The sequence below is a fragment of the Peromyscus californicus genome, unplaced genomic scaffold, assembly GCF_007827085.1.
Source record: "Peromyscus californicus insignis strain IS unplaced genomic scaffold, ASM782708v3 Scaffold_3__1_contigs__length_106647218, whole genome shotgun sequence".
Lineage (NCBI taxonomy): Eukaryota > Metazoa > Chordata > Mammalia > Rodentia > Cricetidae > Peromyscus > Peromyscus californicus.
Window position 1 is genome coordinate 27,588,933 of NW_026294551.1, and position 15,736 is coordinate 27,604,668.

The following is a 15,736-nucleotide window of genomic DNA, read 5'->3' on the forward strand; positions in this document are numbered from 1 at the left end:
GTCGTGCTTCCTACTTGGACTTGGCTGTCATTAGTCCCTGTAGTTCTAGACAGGAAGTGTGGCTGGGATTAGGTACTGCTGGAATGAGTTATCTATTAGGCTGGTTGGTCTGGATCAATGGTTCTCAACCTTCCTAATGCTGCGACCCTTTAATACAGTTCCTCTTGTTGTTACCTCAACCATAAGACTATTTTCGTTGCTACTTCATAAGTGTAATTTTGCTAGTGTTTTGAATTGTAATGTCAGTATCTGATGCAGGATATTTAATATGCAACCCCTGTGAAAGGGCCGTTTGACCCCCAAAAGGGTCATGATCCACAGGTTGCAAACTGCTGGTGTAGATGTAGTTGAGGCTCTGGAGCATCTGAAACCTATAGACAGAAACAGAACACAGTTGGCTTACAGCGCACATCAATTCTGGAACATGAAACCAATGGCAATGAGCATTTTGGTTGCCTTCCAAGGGTAGTCCTAGACCTTCCCACTCTCCAGAGGGAGAGGGGTACCAAGTCAAATGATTAGAGTGGCTGTTCTTCCAGCATGGTCAAGCAGCAGGGCTCTGAGCCACGGTCATCTTTTCTGTTTGTTTCTGGCCTCTGGGAAGCTGACAAACGAATTCGTTTGTGTGTACACCTATGCAAATATGCACACATTTGTTTACAGTTCAGGAAATTGCCTTTGAAGTCCCTTCCCACACAAGGGATTAATGAAGTCTGATTGAGAAGCCTCTGTGGTAAAGCAGGAAACATGTTCTGGCTGCTTTACTCTTACTCGGGACTCTGAACTAGTTTTGGGTTGTGCTTGAACACAACGGATCCTGGTGAGTGGTGAAGTGTACAGGGAGGTCTGGCTCTGGCTTCTGGGCCTCACAGGGTGTGTGTCTTGAGAATAGAAGATGAGAACACCTTTGCTAAATAATAGGATGTGATGTGTGCTAGGAATTGGATCTCAACTGGTTTTACTTTCAGGTCTTTTTGGCCACAAGCTTGCAAATGGCTGCCTCTCCCAGACTGATGGGGGCAGTGTAAATTGCTCACTTCCTTTGTGGTACCTTAAGCAATGCCAATGAATGTCACTGAGCCAGAAACAAGGCTGGCAGTGAGGAAGTGCCCCCCACGGGGGGGGGGGGGGGGGGGGCAGCGCGAATCATCAGTTTGTCCCTCCCCTCCTGTGCCTTCAGTGCGTGCCTTCAGGTACATGTTCGGACGCTTGGCTTTGTTTACTTGAGCCTTGGAGTAGAGAAAATAACCTGGGCTGTTGACCACTTTGGCTCCCTGGTGCCTCCCAAGCGTTTCATGTGAGAGATAAACATCTGTTCTCTACAAGTCATGTTCCAGTAGGGGTTGTTTCTGAAAACGGTTTACCCTGGGCTTGCTCTGCCGCAGGTTGTTGGAGACTTGTTCTTACCTCACAGTGGAGAGTGTTAGACACTGCTGCATCCCTGTGTGTGTGGGGAGAGGCCCCTTGTTCTCTTACCTCACAGTGGAGTGTGTGTTAGACACTGCTGCATCCCTGTGTGTGTGGGGAGAGGCCCCTTGTTCGCTTACCTCACAGTGGAGAGTGTTAGACACTGCTGCATCCCTGTGTGTGTGGGGAGAGGCCCCTTGTTCGCTTACCTCACAGTGGAGAGTGTTAGACACTGCTGCATCCCTGTGTGTGTGGGGAGAGGCCCCTTGTTCGCTTACCTCACAGTGGAGTGTGTGTTAGACACTGCTGCATCCCTGTGTGTGTGGGGAGAGGCCCCTTGTTCTCTTACCTCACAGTGGAGAGTGTTAGACACTGCTGCATCCCTGTGTGTGTGGGGAGAGGCCCCTTGTTCGCTTACCTCACAGTGGAGTGTGTGTTAGACACTGCTGCATCCCTGTGTGTGTGGGGAGAGGCCCCTTGTTCGCTTACCTCACAGTGGAGAGTGTGTTAGACACTGCTGCATCCCTGTGTGTGTGGGGAGAGGCCCCTTGTGAGTGGTTCACTTTCTGACAGAGTGTGTCAGAATTGGGGTTTGGGGTGGTGGTTTGGTGCTTGTAGAACAGAAGCAGAAGCTGATCTGCAGCATAGAGAGACCAGACAGAACTGAGATACTCCTGCTGACAGCGCCAACCCCTACACTCGGGCTTCCGGAAGATGTCACTCCTAACCTACTCAGGAATTTGCAGGCTGGCCTTGAACTCCTGATCCTCCTGCCTCCACCTTCAAATGCTGGGACTTCAGGTGTGTGTTACCACACTCACTTGAGACATACTGAGTTTCAGAACTATAACTGTCTACTCAGGGTAGCTACTGTTTCAGTTACCTGTACTGTGTAGCTCTCTGGGGACAGACCCCTTGGGAGCAAGGGATGTGAGTCCTTCCAGTTACTCTCCAAAGCCTTTGCCAGCACTGCCATTGAGCTGGAGTTAGACTTGACTTTGAGAAACCCCTCCTTACTGAGAGATGAGCTCAGTACTTAGATCATCAACATTATCTTAGCCCTTGGCAGAGTGGGAATGGAGAACACTGAGAGGCAATGAACGGATAGTTCCTGACTAGAAACCTTTACAAAGACTGGCTTGGCTACGCATTAGAAATCACCCTGATGGAGACAGTGTGGTATGCAGAGATCAGGAGCTTGGGGTAACATGCCAGGTTTGAAAGAGGACAGGTGCCCAGAGTAGGTTACATCTCAGCTCTCTCCCAGAAGCTGTCAAGTCTTCCAAGGCTTTCAAATTCCCAGTGGTGTCTGAGCCTACTAGCCTACTCAGTGAATTTTATTTTTCTTAAACCTCCCAAACTTGAAGCATCAGAATAAAAGTCCCTCCCTTGTTGAGTCTCAAGTGGAGTGACTGTAGGGAACCATTCTGGGGTCACGACCTGGGTGGGTGTGCCGCTATGGTTGGAGTGTGCACCTGGGAGGTGAGCAGATGAAGGTATCAACTGGGAAATTCTGCCGTAAGGACCGACTCCAAGGAAGAAGTCCACCCTGTTCCCGACTCCCATATTCATCCTCATGTGTGAGAAGGAAGAAAGGCTTGAAGTTGGCTTAACGGGCCTTAACGGTAAACAGGAAGTCTTAGAACAGATTTATTATAAGTCTAGTGAAAGCTGGCTGGCTGGGCATGGTGCACAGCCTTGTAATCCTAGCACTCAGAAGGCTGAACTTGCAGGAGGATTGAAAGTTCAGAGCCATCCTAGGCTACCGTGTCTCCAAAAAAAAAGTGAAGACTACCTTAGTGGTCGTCTTGATTGATTTCGTCACCTCTCTTCAGTAGCCTCTGCTGTCACCACCCAAGCATTCAGACACCCACCTTCCATTCCTGTTCAATATACCCTACCCCCACCCCATCACACATACAGGGGATCAAGTTCCCCCCAGAAAAATAACCATTTCCTCTTTGGAATGAGGGACACAAGAGAATCATTTTTTTGTGGTCCAGTGAATGAGTGAATGACCTTTGTTTGCTGTTAACCCTGCCCACGTAATTCCAGTGTGTTTCTGGTTCAGCCCCTATCGTTTGTGTTCATGTGTGTACTTAGGTACTTGCGTGTATATGCACAGCATGTGAAGGCCAGAGGACAATCTTGGGTGTTGTCTCTCAGGTCCAAACACTTGTTGTTTTGAGGCTGGGTCTCTCGTTGGCATGGAGCTCACTGTCTCTGCCCCCTGCCCCCAGCACCAGGATTACAAACACACTACCTTGCCATTTCTCTGTCTTGTTTGTTATTTTTGTTTGTTTGTTTGTTTGGTTGATTGGTTTTTGGTTTTTCAAGACAGGGTTTATTCTGTGTAGCCTTGGCTGTCCAGGAACTCACTTTGTAGACCATGATGACTGACCTTGAACCCACAGAGATAAGCCTGCCTCTGCCTCCCAAGGGCTGGGATTAGAGGTGTGTACCACCACCACTGCCCTGCATTTTTTTTTAAGCTTTTATAAATTCTGGGCATCAAACTCTGAGGTCTTCATGGTTACATGGCAAGTACTTTGCTGGCTGAGCTGTTCCCCATCCCCTTACCAATCTCATTTCCAGTGTTTCCCCTTGGATTTCATTGTGACTAAGGGACTTTTTAAAAATTACACTTACTAACTGGGTATGGTGGCGCACGCCTCTAATCCCAGCCCTTGGGAGGCAGAGGCAGGCTTATCTCTGTGGGTTCAAGGTCATCCTGGTCTACAAAGTGAGTTCCTGGACAGCCAAGGCTACACAGAATAAACCCTGTCTTGAAAAACCAAAAAAAGAAAAAAAAATTACGTTTACTCATTTGTGTGTGTGTGTACATACATGTATGAAAAGCACAGCACAGGTGTGGCCATCAGAGGATAAGGGCTGAGAATTGGCTCTCTCCTCCATGACCGAGTGGGTCTCGGGGATCGCACGGGTTTGGCAGCAAGCGCTTTACTCTGAGCCATCTCACTGGAACAGCATCTTTTTTTCCCTCTCAGATAGTCTCAGCATGTTGTCCAGGCTGAATTCCTGGGCTCAAGCCTCAGCCTCCTAGAGCTGAAACTACAGATAAATGCCATCATACCTAGCTTCTGATGTCTCTAGACATCTCAGGGTCCGCTGTCACAGGCAGAGGGTGTCCCCCGCTAGTTTGGGGCTCTCTGAGGTTGGAGTTCTGGAGCTCTACCCTGAATGGGGACGAGCAGTTGAAGGGGCCACTTTATACAAGAAGATTGATGAGTGACCTAGGACCAAATTGTAATCGGGAATAGAGGGTGACTTCTTTTTAAAAAAAATTATTTTTTTTAGCTTTATTTTGTGTGTGTGTTGGTACACACATACCATGACACACATGTAGAGGTCAAAGGACAGTTTGGAAATGTTTGCTCTTTTCTTCCACCTTGTGAGCCCTGGGGATTGAACTCAAGTTGTCGGTTTTGGCAACAAGTGCCTTAACCCATTGAGCCATATCATCAGCCCAGATGGCGGGTCATCAGGAATCTAAGGAGAAGAGGCCCCTGACCCCACCCCCAGATGCACGCAGTGCCTTCCCCATCAGGATCTTTTCCCACCTGCGGATGGGTAATCTTAATCTGCTATTCTGAGATCCTGCCCTCTGCCTTATATGGCCAAGGAAGCTGCTTGTTACTGCTCACTCGTTTATTGAGCCCCACTGTATGTTGGGCATAGGATACATGGTGTGAAGCTTACCCTGTAATACATAGGCACGAGAGCTTGGGCGCAAGGGAGAGCTGGGTCACTCCAGCTGTGAGGCAACACTGCTTTGTGTGCCATTGCTACCTGATGTCAAGAGTCCTGGGAGAAATGCAGGGTTCAGTGCAGCTTGCCATGAAATGCCCGAGCTGAGGACAGAAGACACTGGACTGTTGGCCTGAGGTTCTTCAGCTGTGATGTTCAGGGAAAGATGGGCATGGCATCATTGGGGAAGTGTCCTTTAGGGCTCACTCTGAACCCTGGTCATCCTCTTCTGTGCCCAGGGAGAATGCTACACGTGGCTGGTGATCGAGAGAGTCTGGCCTTCCTCTTTGACTCCGGAGGCCATCTGTGGCCACTGCTCCAGCCCCTGCACTCTGGTGGTGTGTCTCTTGTCTGCAGGTTCCTAGAGCAATGAAATTACAGGTTTATCTGCCACGTCTCCAGCCAACCCTCGCTCATCATCCACAGAAAGGGGAATGGTATCCTAAAGCCCGAAAGAATTTCCTGAGGACATGGAACTGCCACTGACCAGGAAACTGGTTTTGTTACTAGCTCACTGTATGGCTTAAGACAGATTACTTTCTATCCCTGGAAAATGGTGTCTGTAAGCAGCCACCTCACCCCATGCATGTAGAACATTTATTTCAACTTAATATCGGGGTGAATTCCAGAGACTCTCTGGAAGACTCATACCCTGAGAAAATCTCAGGGGAGAGTTCATTCCTGTCTGTCTTCCCAATAGCCAATGTTCTATCTGGAAAGATAGGGAGGAGCCAGAAGTCAGGCAGGACATGGAAACTGGAGCTAGCTCAGTGTGACCTGCATCCGACCACTGTTGGATCTGCTGCACTTCTTGTGATGGCTCACTAGCTCTCTGCTCCTCCCCCAGCCTGAATTGTTTATTTTCATGCCTGGCTTCAGGGACCACTTAATGACAATTGTTGACTAAGAATTTCTTTAAATTCCCGACCTAGGAATCAACAACTAGGACTTTACAGACAGACAAAGATAGGAGATGGGCTCCACTGAACCTAGAGGACGTGGGCTAGGGAAGATGCAACTTCACCAGGGCTGGCGAAATGGCCCGGCCTGTAAAGGTACTCATCACCATGCCTGGCCACCTGAGTTGAGTCTCTGGCATATGATGAAAGAAAAAAACCAACTCTTGCAAGTTCACCTCTGACCTCCATATACATACTGTGGCACACACAAACACAAGTACTCAGCAGACCAGAAGGAGCCTCTCCCATCTCTTGTAACTCAGTTCCTGCCTCCCATGGACCCTTCTGCTGGATAGAATGGTATAGGAGGAGCCCATTCTGTCTGATGGCAGCAGACGCCGGGCCGTTTTCCCATGATGCTCTTGTCACCCGTTAGATGCCCTCTCCTACCTTCTATGGACAGACCTCTTGCACCAAGGAGGTCCTGCGCTATTCGTCCCAGCTGATACCCTGGTGAGGGAGGAAAAGAGGTAGAGAAGAGAGGAACAGGAAAGGAAGGCTGCCTTGGGCATGGAATAAGGACAGGCAGGGTAGAGCTGGGCCTTCCAATTGCAGCTTTTCTCACTCGGGAGGTGAAGGAATGCCCTGGACCCGTCCATTCATCCATGGCTCTGCTCATCAAATCCTCCCTCTTGCTAGACCTTTCACCAATATTTCCATGCTCAGAAACTAGGCTGAGTGTTAAGGATGCAGAGTGACTGAAGCCCTGGGTCTTCTGTGTGGAGTTTCCAGGCTGGGAACAACAGCCATGTGACGTGGTAGGACTGCACAATGCAGTGTGCCGAGGGGACCACCACCACCAGAACATGGAGACAAGCTGTCTGCTCAGGAGGGGCAGGCCCACGTTAGCTACTAAGGATGGGGCAGTGAAATCAGTAATGGCCCCAGAGGGCATGAGGGGGCTAGGCCTGTTGCGCACAGCATTCAGGAGTTGTGGGAACAAGTTGGTGTTTGCTGTGCTGTTTTGTTTCATTAGAGACAGGTTCATGCTTTGTAGTCCGGGTTGGCCTATAATTTGTAATCCCTCTGCCTCAACCTCCCAAGTGCTGGGATTACAGGTGTAATCTGACCCCTCTTGTGATTCCCTTTCTGCTAAAGGGCTTAAGTAGAATAAAGCCTACTTGGATTTGCAGTTCTAACATCCTCAAGGGGCAAGGGATTGAATCTCTGAGCTCTTCCTGGTTGATTCATTTTCTTAACTCTGGTAATTCTGAAGCTCTGGCCCTGTCTCCCACCCCTGCAGGCATTCCCAGGGCAAGCATATCCCACCCTTTGGGGGAAATAAGCAGAAAATCCATCTTCTGGTCAAGTCACAGCAGCCCTCGAATGGTACCACAGTGCCAGCCAGGCATGCCCCCAGAGAACTTCACTGCTTGTTCCAGGGTAGCTAATGGCCAGCACAGTGTGCCCCGCCCCAGGAGCATGCTGAGGGTAGACCAGGGTAGCACTCACCCATTCTTTCCCTTGGCTGAATTGGACGTGTCCCTGGAAGGAGAAAGGGATGAAGACTGAACTGCTTCCCTGGAGGCTTAGTGAGAGATGTGAGGGGTTTTTCACAGGGACTCTAGGAACCCCATTGTCCTTGTGTCACAGTGAGAATGTGCTCATAGGAGGCAGTAGAGCATGCAGAGATTGACATCACTGGGACTTGGCATCAGCCAGGAGGCATCCTTGGGAAAGTTCTTATCAGAACCTCAGTCACCTACTGGGCATATGGGGGTGTTGTTGACATAGTGATCGGGCCATGGTGAGGTTCTGCTGTGCTCAAGGGCACAAAAAAAAAGTTTTTGAGACAAGGTCTTACCATGTAGTCTAGGCTGGCCTGGGACTTGTACTGAGCTTCCTGTTCTGCCTTCTTAGTGCTAGGATTACTGGCATGTGTCATACCCAGCCTGCTTAAGTATTTTGTTTGTTTTGCTTGTGCTGGGGATTAAACCTCAGGCCTTACAAATGGCAAACACACCTCTTTTACCATTGAGACCCATGCCTAACTAGTGCTTCATCTTTTTTAATGTGTGTGTGTGTGTGTGTGTGTGTGTGTGTGTGTGTGTGTGTGTGTGTACATACGTACATAAATGGAAGCCAGAGGTGAACATTAATTGTCTTCCTGAATCAATGTCCACTCTTTTTTGAGTCAGGGCCTCTCACTGAGCCTGACGCTCACCAATTCGGTTTGACTGGCTGGCCAGCAAGTCCCCAGTATCATCCTGTCTTTACCTCCCCGGTGCTAGGATGACAGGTGTGCTGCCTAGATTTTCATGTGGTGTTGAGTGCTAAATTCAGGTTCTCATGCGTGAGTGGCAAGCACTTTACTAATCGGGCCATCTCCCCGATTCCCCCCACCTCTTTTTTTTTTTTTTTTTTTTTTGAGACAGGGTCTCATGTAGCCTAGGCTGTCCTCAAACTCACTATGTAGCCAAAAATGACCTTGAACTTCTAATATTCTTGTGTCCACCCACCAAGTGCTGGGATCACAGACATGTGCCATCATGTCCCACTTATGTTCCATATTTTGACCTTTCCCCCACTGGTTGTCTTATGTTTTGCAAATTCTTGCTGTTATGAACAACTTGGCAATGAACCCTCCTGTGGTGCAAACATCTTAGGGCTCCCGTGACATTCTCATACAAATTTAAGATTCTCTGATGTGAAACCATTGGTCAAAAGTGTACATCCTTTAATCCCAGCACTCAGGAGGCAAAGACAGCCTGATCTCTATGAGTTCCAGGACAGCTTGGTCTACAGAGTGAGTTCCAGGACAGCCAGGACTACACAGAGAAACTCAGTCTGAGGGAAAAAAAAAGTACATATTTCCTACTTTAATGGATGCAGCCAGTGTGCTCCAAATGGACAGCACAAGTGCCAACTAGAGCATGTCTACTCAGGACAACAGTGTTGAAGAAAACAGCAAGCCAAGAAAAATTGGGCTCTGTCCAGTGTGACTTCTCTCTGTCTCTGGGATAGCTTCCCTGTTTCCAGTACCCTCAGGTACACAATAACTGTGCTTGAAGGGCACAGAACTGGCTGGAAAGCCTGCCTTACATCTAGATGCCACTGTCCATTTCCCAACACTCCCCATCACCCAGGTATGGAACCAGGGTGTAAAGCATCAGCCCTGCTCCTCGTGTGCTGGACAGCCCCTATATACCTGTTGCCATTGGCAGTCCCTACAGCATCCTGCTTGGATGATGACCAGTAGGGACAGTGGACCTCAGCATCCCATGAACACCCTCTACTTGGGGTTGCAGAAGCCACTCAGAACCACGCCCGCTCCCTTTGCCACTTACCCTCCACCCGCTTCCCCATCAGGCCATAGAACTGGCGAGTTCTGCTGCTCTTCGTCTCCTGAAGCTGGAGTTCAATGCTGGCAACAGGGATTCCCTGGAGAAGCCGAGAGTTAGCATTAGAGTATAGATCTGTTGAGACAGCGGAGCCATAACCATTTCAACAACAGCTTGGCACACAGGTCTTTTGTATATTTTACCCCAAACACTGTGTTAATGATGATGTAAAATTGCACCTGCTGTGTTCCTGGTACCGTCCCAAGCACTTTGATTTAGTAACTCACTAATTCTCACCCAAACCTCATGACAATAGCCCAGTATTATTGCTGTCAGCATTGTACAGATGAAGATATACAGGTAATGGAGATGAAATAGTATGTCCAAAAATAACTGAGAAGTGGAGTCAGAACTTGAACCAAAGCCATCTGGATCAAAGGGCAGGCTCTCAAACACTCAGTCAGAATTTCAATATAACTATAACTACCATTAAGACTATGGAGCTAAGGGGGCTGGAGAGATGGCTCAGCGGTTAAGAGCACTGACTACTCTTCCAGGGGACACAGGTTCAATTCCCAGCAGCCACATGGCAGCTGACAACTGTAACTCCAAGATCTGACACCTTCACATAGACATACATGAAGGCAAAAGCACCAATGCAAATAAAGTAAAAATAAATTATTTTTTTAAAAAAGACTATGGAGCTGAGCATGGGGGCATATGATGGTAACCCCAGCATTTGAGTGGCTGAAGCAGGAGCATTGTGAGAACAAGGTCAGTCTGAGCCACATAGCCAAAACACTACCACCATCAATCACACACATCCACACACAAAGGCAGAAGCAGGAGGATTGCCCAAAACTGGAGGTTAAACTAGTCTATTGTAGTTCCAGGTCAGCTAGGGATAAAGAGTAAGACTGTCTCAAAAAGAACGTGTGCCTGGTGGTGGTGGTGGTGGTGCACACCTTTGATCCCAGCACTCAGTAGGCAAAGGCAGGTGGATCTCTGAGCCTGGTCTACAGAGCTAATTGGAGGATAGCAGGGCTACACAGAGAAACCCTGTCTCAGAAAAGAACAAACAAAACAAACAAAACGTGTGACTCCTGTCCATTTTACATATGTGGAAATTGAGGTAGCTAACTAACCCTGATCAGGGTAACAGAAGAAGCTGAAGCAGGATTCAAAGGTCTTGAGAAATGTCATCAAAAACCAACAAAGACCTCACTTAACAGCAGGCCAACCAGGGCTAATGGCTGTTCTCTCTCCCATTATCCCAGATTTACCCTTCCCAGAGCTGGGCATCCAGAGAGGAGTCCCACATGGGGTCTGGGTGGAGCTATTGCCCTGGAAAAAGCCATTTTAATCCTCTAGTCTAGCCCAATTGGCAAATATCCTTTCCAACGGCTGTAAATCTAAGTTCTCTCCCCACCTCCCTCCCTCTGTGACCTTGACTCTCTGAGGGAGCACCGTTTTTATGACCATCTCTGAACTGAGACAGGTAGGAACCGCCTTTTCCAGCAAGGCTGAAGACAGGCCACACCCTCGAGGCTGTAGGCTGGGAGCTGGGGACAGCTCAGTGACTCGGGGCTGGTGTAGGATCACAGGACTCCAGGGATCCAGCTGGGAGTCAGGGAAGACCCATGGGCTGTTTGGGACTTGTCACACCCTGTTTCCATGATCGATTGTTTTCTAAGTGTTGGCCTAATTCAGTCTCCCAATCTGTCTCCTCCCTGAGATGTCAGTGGCTGGGGCAGCTGTCGCCAGCTGGAGTCGCCCAGCCTAGCCAGAAACCAGAGAAAAGTCTCTTTGGAGATTTAGGCCCATCTTTGAAAAGCTCACGAAAACCACTTTGCCTTAATAAAGGCCATCCTTCAAGCAAGAACTTGAAAGATCTTTTACGAATTAAATAGAGCAGACCCTTCTATCCACCAGGTTTCTGCTAGGGGAGGGGAAGCATTAGGAAGGCCATTCTGTTTTACTCAGAAAGCCCAGTGGTGGCTGCAGGCAGGGCACCCTGGGAACTGGGAGCCATCAGATCATCCCATTCGTAGTGACACTTAGCAGTCCACAGAGTCAGTCTGCAGGACTTCTGGTCACATATCTAGCCTCTCCTCACTGCTGCTGGATGAGCTAACTGACTGCAGGTGGAAGCCAGAGCGGCCAGTGCCGTGTGAAATGGATGACACTTCCATATGGCTGTAGCCAGTGTTCTCTATGATCCAACAGGACTTTCACACATTGCATGTCTGTCACTGACTCAAAAAAAAAAAAAAAAAAAAGTCAGCTCCAAATGAGCTAGGGGTTAGCTTCTCTCTCCCTCCACCTCTACAGGTAAGGAAACTGAGGCTGAGAGTAGCAGGAGTCCGTGGAGAAGCTGAGACTTGAACCCAGGTCTCCCAGACCTGTCCTCTCCCACTGCCCACCTTTCCCTAGTCAAACTAGAGAAGACCACCTCAGCAGGCCTGTCTGTGCACGGTTTTTATCTGGGGTCCGATCTTGAATCTTCCTCTTCTCCTTAGGCTGGCCTTGAACTCCCTATGGAACCAAGAATGACCCTGAACTTCTGATCCTTCTGCCTCGACCTCCTGAGTGCTGAGACAGCAGGCATGCACCACCATGCGGTTTTATGTGGTGGTTATGTGGATTGACCCCAGGACGCCGTGTGTACTAAACAAGCCCTTTACCAACTGAGCCACATCCCTAACCTCCCAATCCTAATAGCTTCCGGGGACCTTACATGGCCCAGCAACACACACCAACATCAGCTGAGTGTCCTTTCCATCCTGGGACTGTGGGGAGATGGGCTCCAGTTACCCTCCTGGTTCCTAGGTCAGGGATTGGAGCTCCAAGGCCAGGGCCTTCGCCTAGGTCAGAGGTATTGAATCTCAGAGTAGGTTGGGGCTCCAACTTTTAGATTTCTTTCCAGTGGCAGTACTTGGGAGTTTGGTAGTCACCACCATAGTCAAACACTGGTGCTTGTCGGGGGACCAAAGTGTTTCTTCTGTGTGAGACAGAATAGTAATCCTGCTCTAGTTAGTCCCTTGAAAATAAGTTCTCTGATGCTCAGATACAGAGTCAGAACCTAGCTAAGGTGGAAGCCATACTTTTGAAGCAGTACATCTTAGACAAGCTCCTTGACCTCTGTACCTCAGTTTTCTCATCTGCAAAATGGGGAAAACAATGGTAGTTTCCCCATGAAGTTGAAACAAGTTACTGTTTATAATATAGACAGTCGGGACAATATGAGGAACGTTGTAGGTGTTAACTAAGTGTTTCTATACACACAGCACACATTGTTGCTCTCACATGTACAAGCCGAAAGTGCCTCTGATGGCTGGACAGATCAGGGCTCGTGGCCTTGACCCTCCCCAGTCAGGGGAGTTGAGTAGCCTGCCTTTCAGGGTTTGGGGTACACTCTGCTATCCTGGCAGCCTCAGAAGGAATCTCCCAGCCCTCTGCCATGGGTCATCAGCTCAGAAAGGTACCTTCAGGTTCACGGTCACCCAGGACTCTGCTTCTGTGCCGAGTGTCCGTTCCTCTCTGTCCCCTGCTGTCCTGCACACTGACGGCCCAATCAGGAGACACAGGGCAAGGAGGGGCAGCATGGTGAGCAAGTGCTGCTCTGTCCAGGGAGGCCAGGAAGCCCCTCAGCCTGATGCCACCTCCTTCAGCAGTCCAGTGTGGGTGGAAATCTTCCCGTGTTCTCCGGGCTTCCCGGCTCCTCTGCTTCCTTCCTGTGGTAATCCCATCTTTGGTCTGCTTCACTAACTGTCTCTCTTCCTGGCTGCTTGAGCCAATCCCATCAAGAGCCTAGACCTCCCCATCGCCACCCCCAACATTTGATCCCAAGGCTTAACACCGATGCAATGCCAGCCTCACCTTTGGCTGGGTTCCCTCCTGTGACAGGTGCACAATGGCGTCGTAGGTGGGGCCTGGAGATTGCAGCTTGCCAGGGACAACCCCTAGGGCAGTATCTCTGCTGCTGGAAATGGGAAGTGAGCTGTATGGCGCTTCCCTTCCTGCACTCTCAAGGTTGGCCAGTATGTCACTGCCCATCAACCACTCCCTCTCCACCTCTTCTTCCTCTGCACTCTGCCCATCCACAGCCTCCGCGTGTGCTTAGAGCCCACTGCTTGCCCTGGGAGGTGCCAGTCGTTAAAGAAGCGAGGCTTCTTGCAAGTGGGAACTGAGATTTGCCAGAAAATGGCCTCTGAGTCCAAACATCAGCCATTGACCCTCAGTGATGTCCCACTATTGCCAAAATGACCTACCACTGCACCACACTTGTCCCCTCTACTTGTAGCCTGTGTGCCTCCCTGTCCCTCTTCTTTCTCTGAACTCCAAGCTCCTGAGTATGTATGCTCAGTCCCTGTCTGTTCAGCTCCTCCCTCTGCCTGGCCATCCATCCGTCTGTCATCTGTCAATCTGTAACCAGGGCCCTGTGGTCAGAGACCCAGGGTCCACTTGGAGCATCAATGTTGGATAGCTTTGTGACCCCTGGCTATAACTTAACCCCTGTAAACCATAGGACCCTCCTGGGTAACACAAGGCTGAGGATGAAGCGACATAATGCATGTGGAACATTCAGCAGAGTATGGAAAGGTCAATATTTAATGTCTGTTAACTATTGGTATTGTTACTTTTGTTTCTTTTTTGAGATAAGAGTTTCTCTGTGTAGCCCTGGCTGCCCTGGAACTCGCTCTGTAGACCAGGCTGGCCTTGAAATCAGGGATCCTCCTGCCTCTGCCTCCTGAGTGCTGAGATTAAAGGCATGTGTCACCATGCCCGGCTATTATTATTACTATTATTGACTGCATGGGAAGATGATGAAGATACTGTGCCTGACCTCGTCACCAGAAATCTCTGGTGGGTGGGTTGCAATAGGAATTGTTTCAGAATGCCAGCACATGCTAAAATGCAGATTTCCTGGTTCATCCCATCACAGGAAGTCACCCTGTCTTTTTTACTCAGCGCCCCCATGGGCAAGACACCCAATACCTCCACCCTCTTGTTTTAGGCTTTCCATTATCTTCCTTAACACATTCTTCCTCACAGGTACCACTTTTCCATCTTCATTATACACATGTGGCAGCAGGCAGGTCAGGCTTGATCTAAAGGAGTATTCTGGATTCCAGCGCCATTAGAGCTTGCAGGATGGCCTGCACGTGGAAGATGGCCTTCCCACTGCAGGCAGAGACAGATTGACCTTAGACCGTGAGGAGTTTATGAGCCTCAGTTTCCCTGATTGCAAACCTCCTAGGGTGGGGCGAGTAGTTCATGAATGACTGGGTAAAGGACTCGCAGGCACAGAGGAAGCCTGGGCCTCAGCACTGGTCTTGAGGCTCCCCACCTCGCTGGCGAAGGAGCCACCGTGCCTGGGGCAGGATGTGGTGGGCGCACTGTGTGGACGAGGCGGGAGGCATCGGGCAGATGAGAGGGCGGAGAGAAGAGAGAGAAAACCCCAAAGGTCCGGAAGGCCGAGAGGGAAGCAGGGCACCAGCTGGAAACCGCGGCTATTTGCAGCGTCGCCCTAGGTTTGCGGTCAGGCTGGGGCTGGAAGGCCCGGCGACCCGGTTCGCAGCCCCGCCCGGTGTCCTCGGCCACCCGGACGAGGCCCTGGCCGATGAGTCCCTTTCGCGGCGACGTTGATGCTCGGGAGGCTGCTGGGTTGGGGCACCGAAGCCAGAAGGAGGACAAGGCCACCGGAGGAGAAACGTGTGCGGGCCTGGTAGGGTAAGATTCTGGGAAAAACACAGTGTGGGCGGGGCCCCGGCAGGTTGGGGTGGGCGGGGCCCGGCAGGTTGGGGTGGGCGGGGCCCGGCAGGTTGGGGTGGACTCACGTACTACTCGGGCGGGCAGCGCCCTCCACCTGCCAAACGAGGCAGCGCCCAGGACGGGCCGAGCTGGCCGGCGCCCCCTATCGGCTGAGGCCGGCAACAGCCCTCACCGACCGATGCCCGCAGGATCAGGTCCGGAACAACCGCGTGTGGGCGGCCCGGTCCGGGGCGGCGCTCTGGCCGCGGGGCGGGTCGCGGCAGCGGTGAGGCTCTCTGGGCGCCGGGTGGGCGCGAAGGATTACTAAAGGCTGCGGTTTGGCCAGGATTACGGAGCCGAGAAGAAAAAGATGCAAGCGAGGAGGGATGAAAAAAAAAAAAAAAAAAAAGACGAGGGAGAAAAGGGAAACACTAGATCCCGCGGGCGAGCTGCGGGCAGGAAGCCGACGCTTCCAAGCGCCCACTCGGCCAGAGGAGGGGGGGGGTCGTGGGCCCGTTGCACAGGCCGGCTCCAGGAGGCCAGGCGCCATGGGTGGCAGAGTCGGGA

The 15,736-nt window shown here is 50.5% G+C and overlaps 1 protein-coding gene across 1 annotated transcript; it reads right to left on the minus strand.

The window, feature by feature from the left end:
- Positions 1-5,308: 5,308 nt before the first annotated feature.
- Tac4 (tachykinin precursor 4) lies at positions 5,309-15,161 on the minus strand. Its single transcript, XM_052759032.1, has 4 exons — positions 12,901-15,161; positions 9,422-9,515; positions 7,587-7,619; positions 5,309-6,584 (listed from the first exon to the last, which is right to left on the minus strand). The coding sequence occupies exons 1-4, from the start codon at positions 13,018-13,020 to the stop codon at positions 6,394-6,396; spliced, it is 438 nt and encodes a 145-aa protein (XP_052614992.1). The 5' UTR covers positions 13,021-15,161; the 3' UTR covers positions 5,309-6,393.
- Positions 15,162-15,736: the final 575 nt, after the last annotated feature.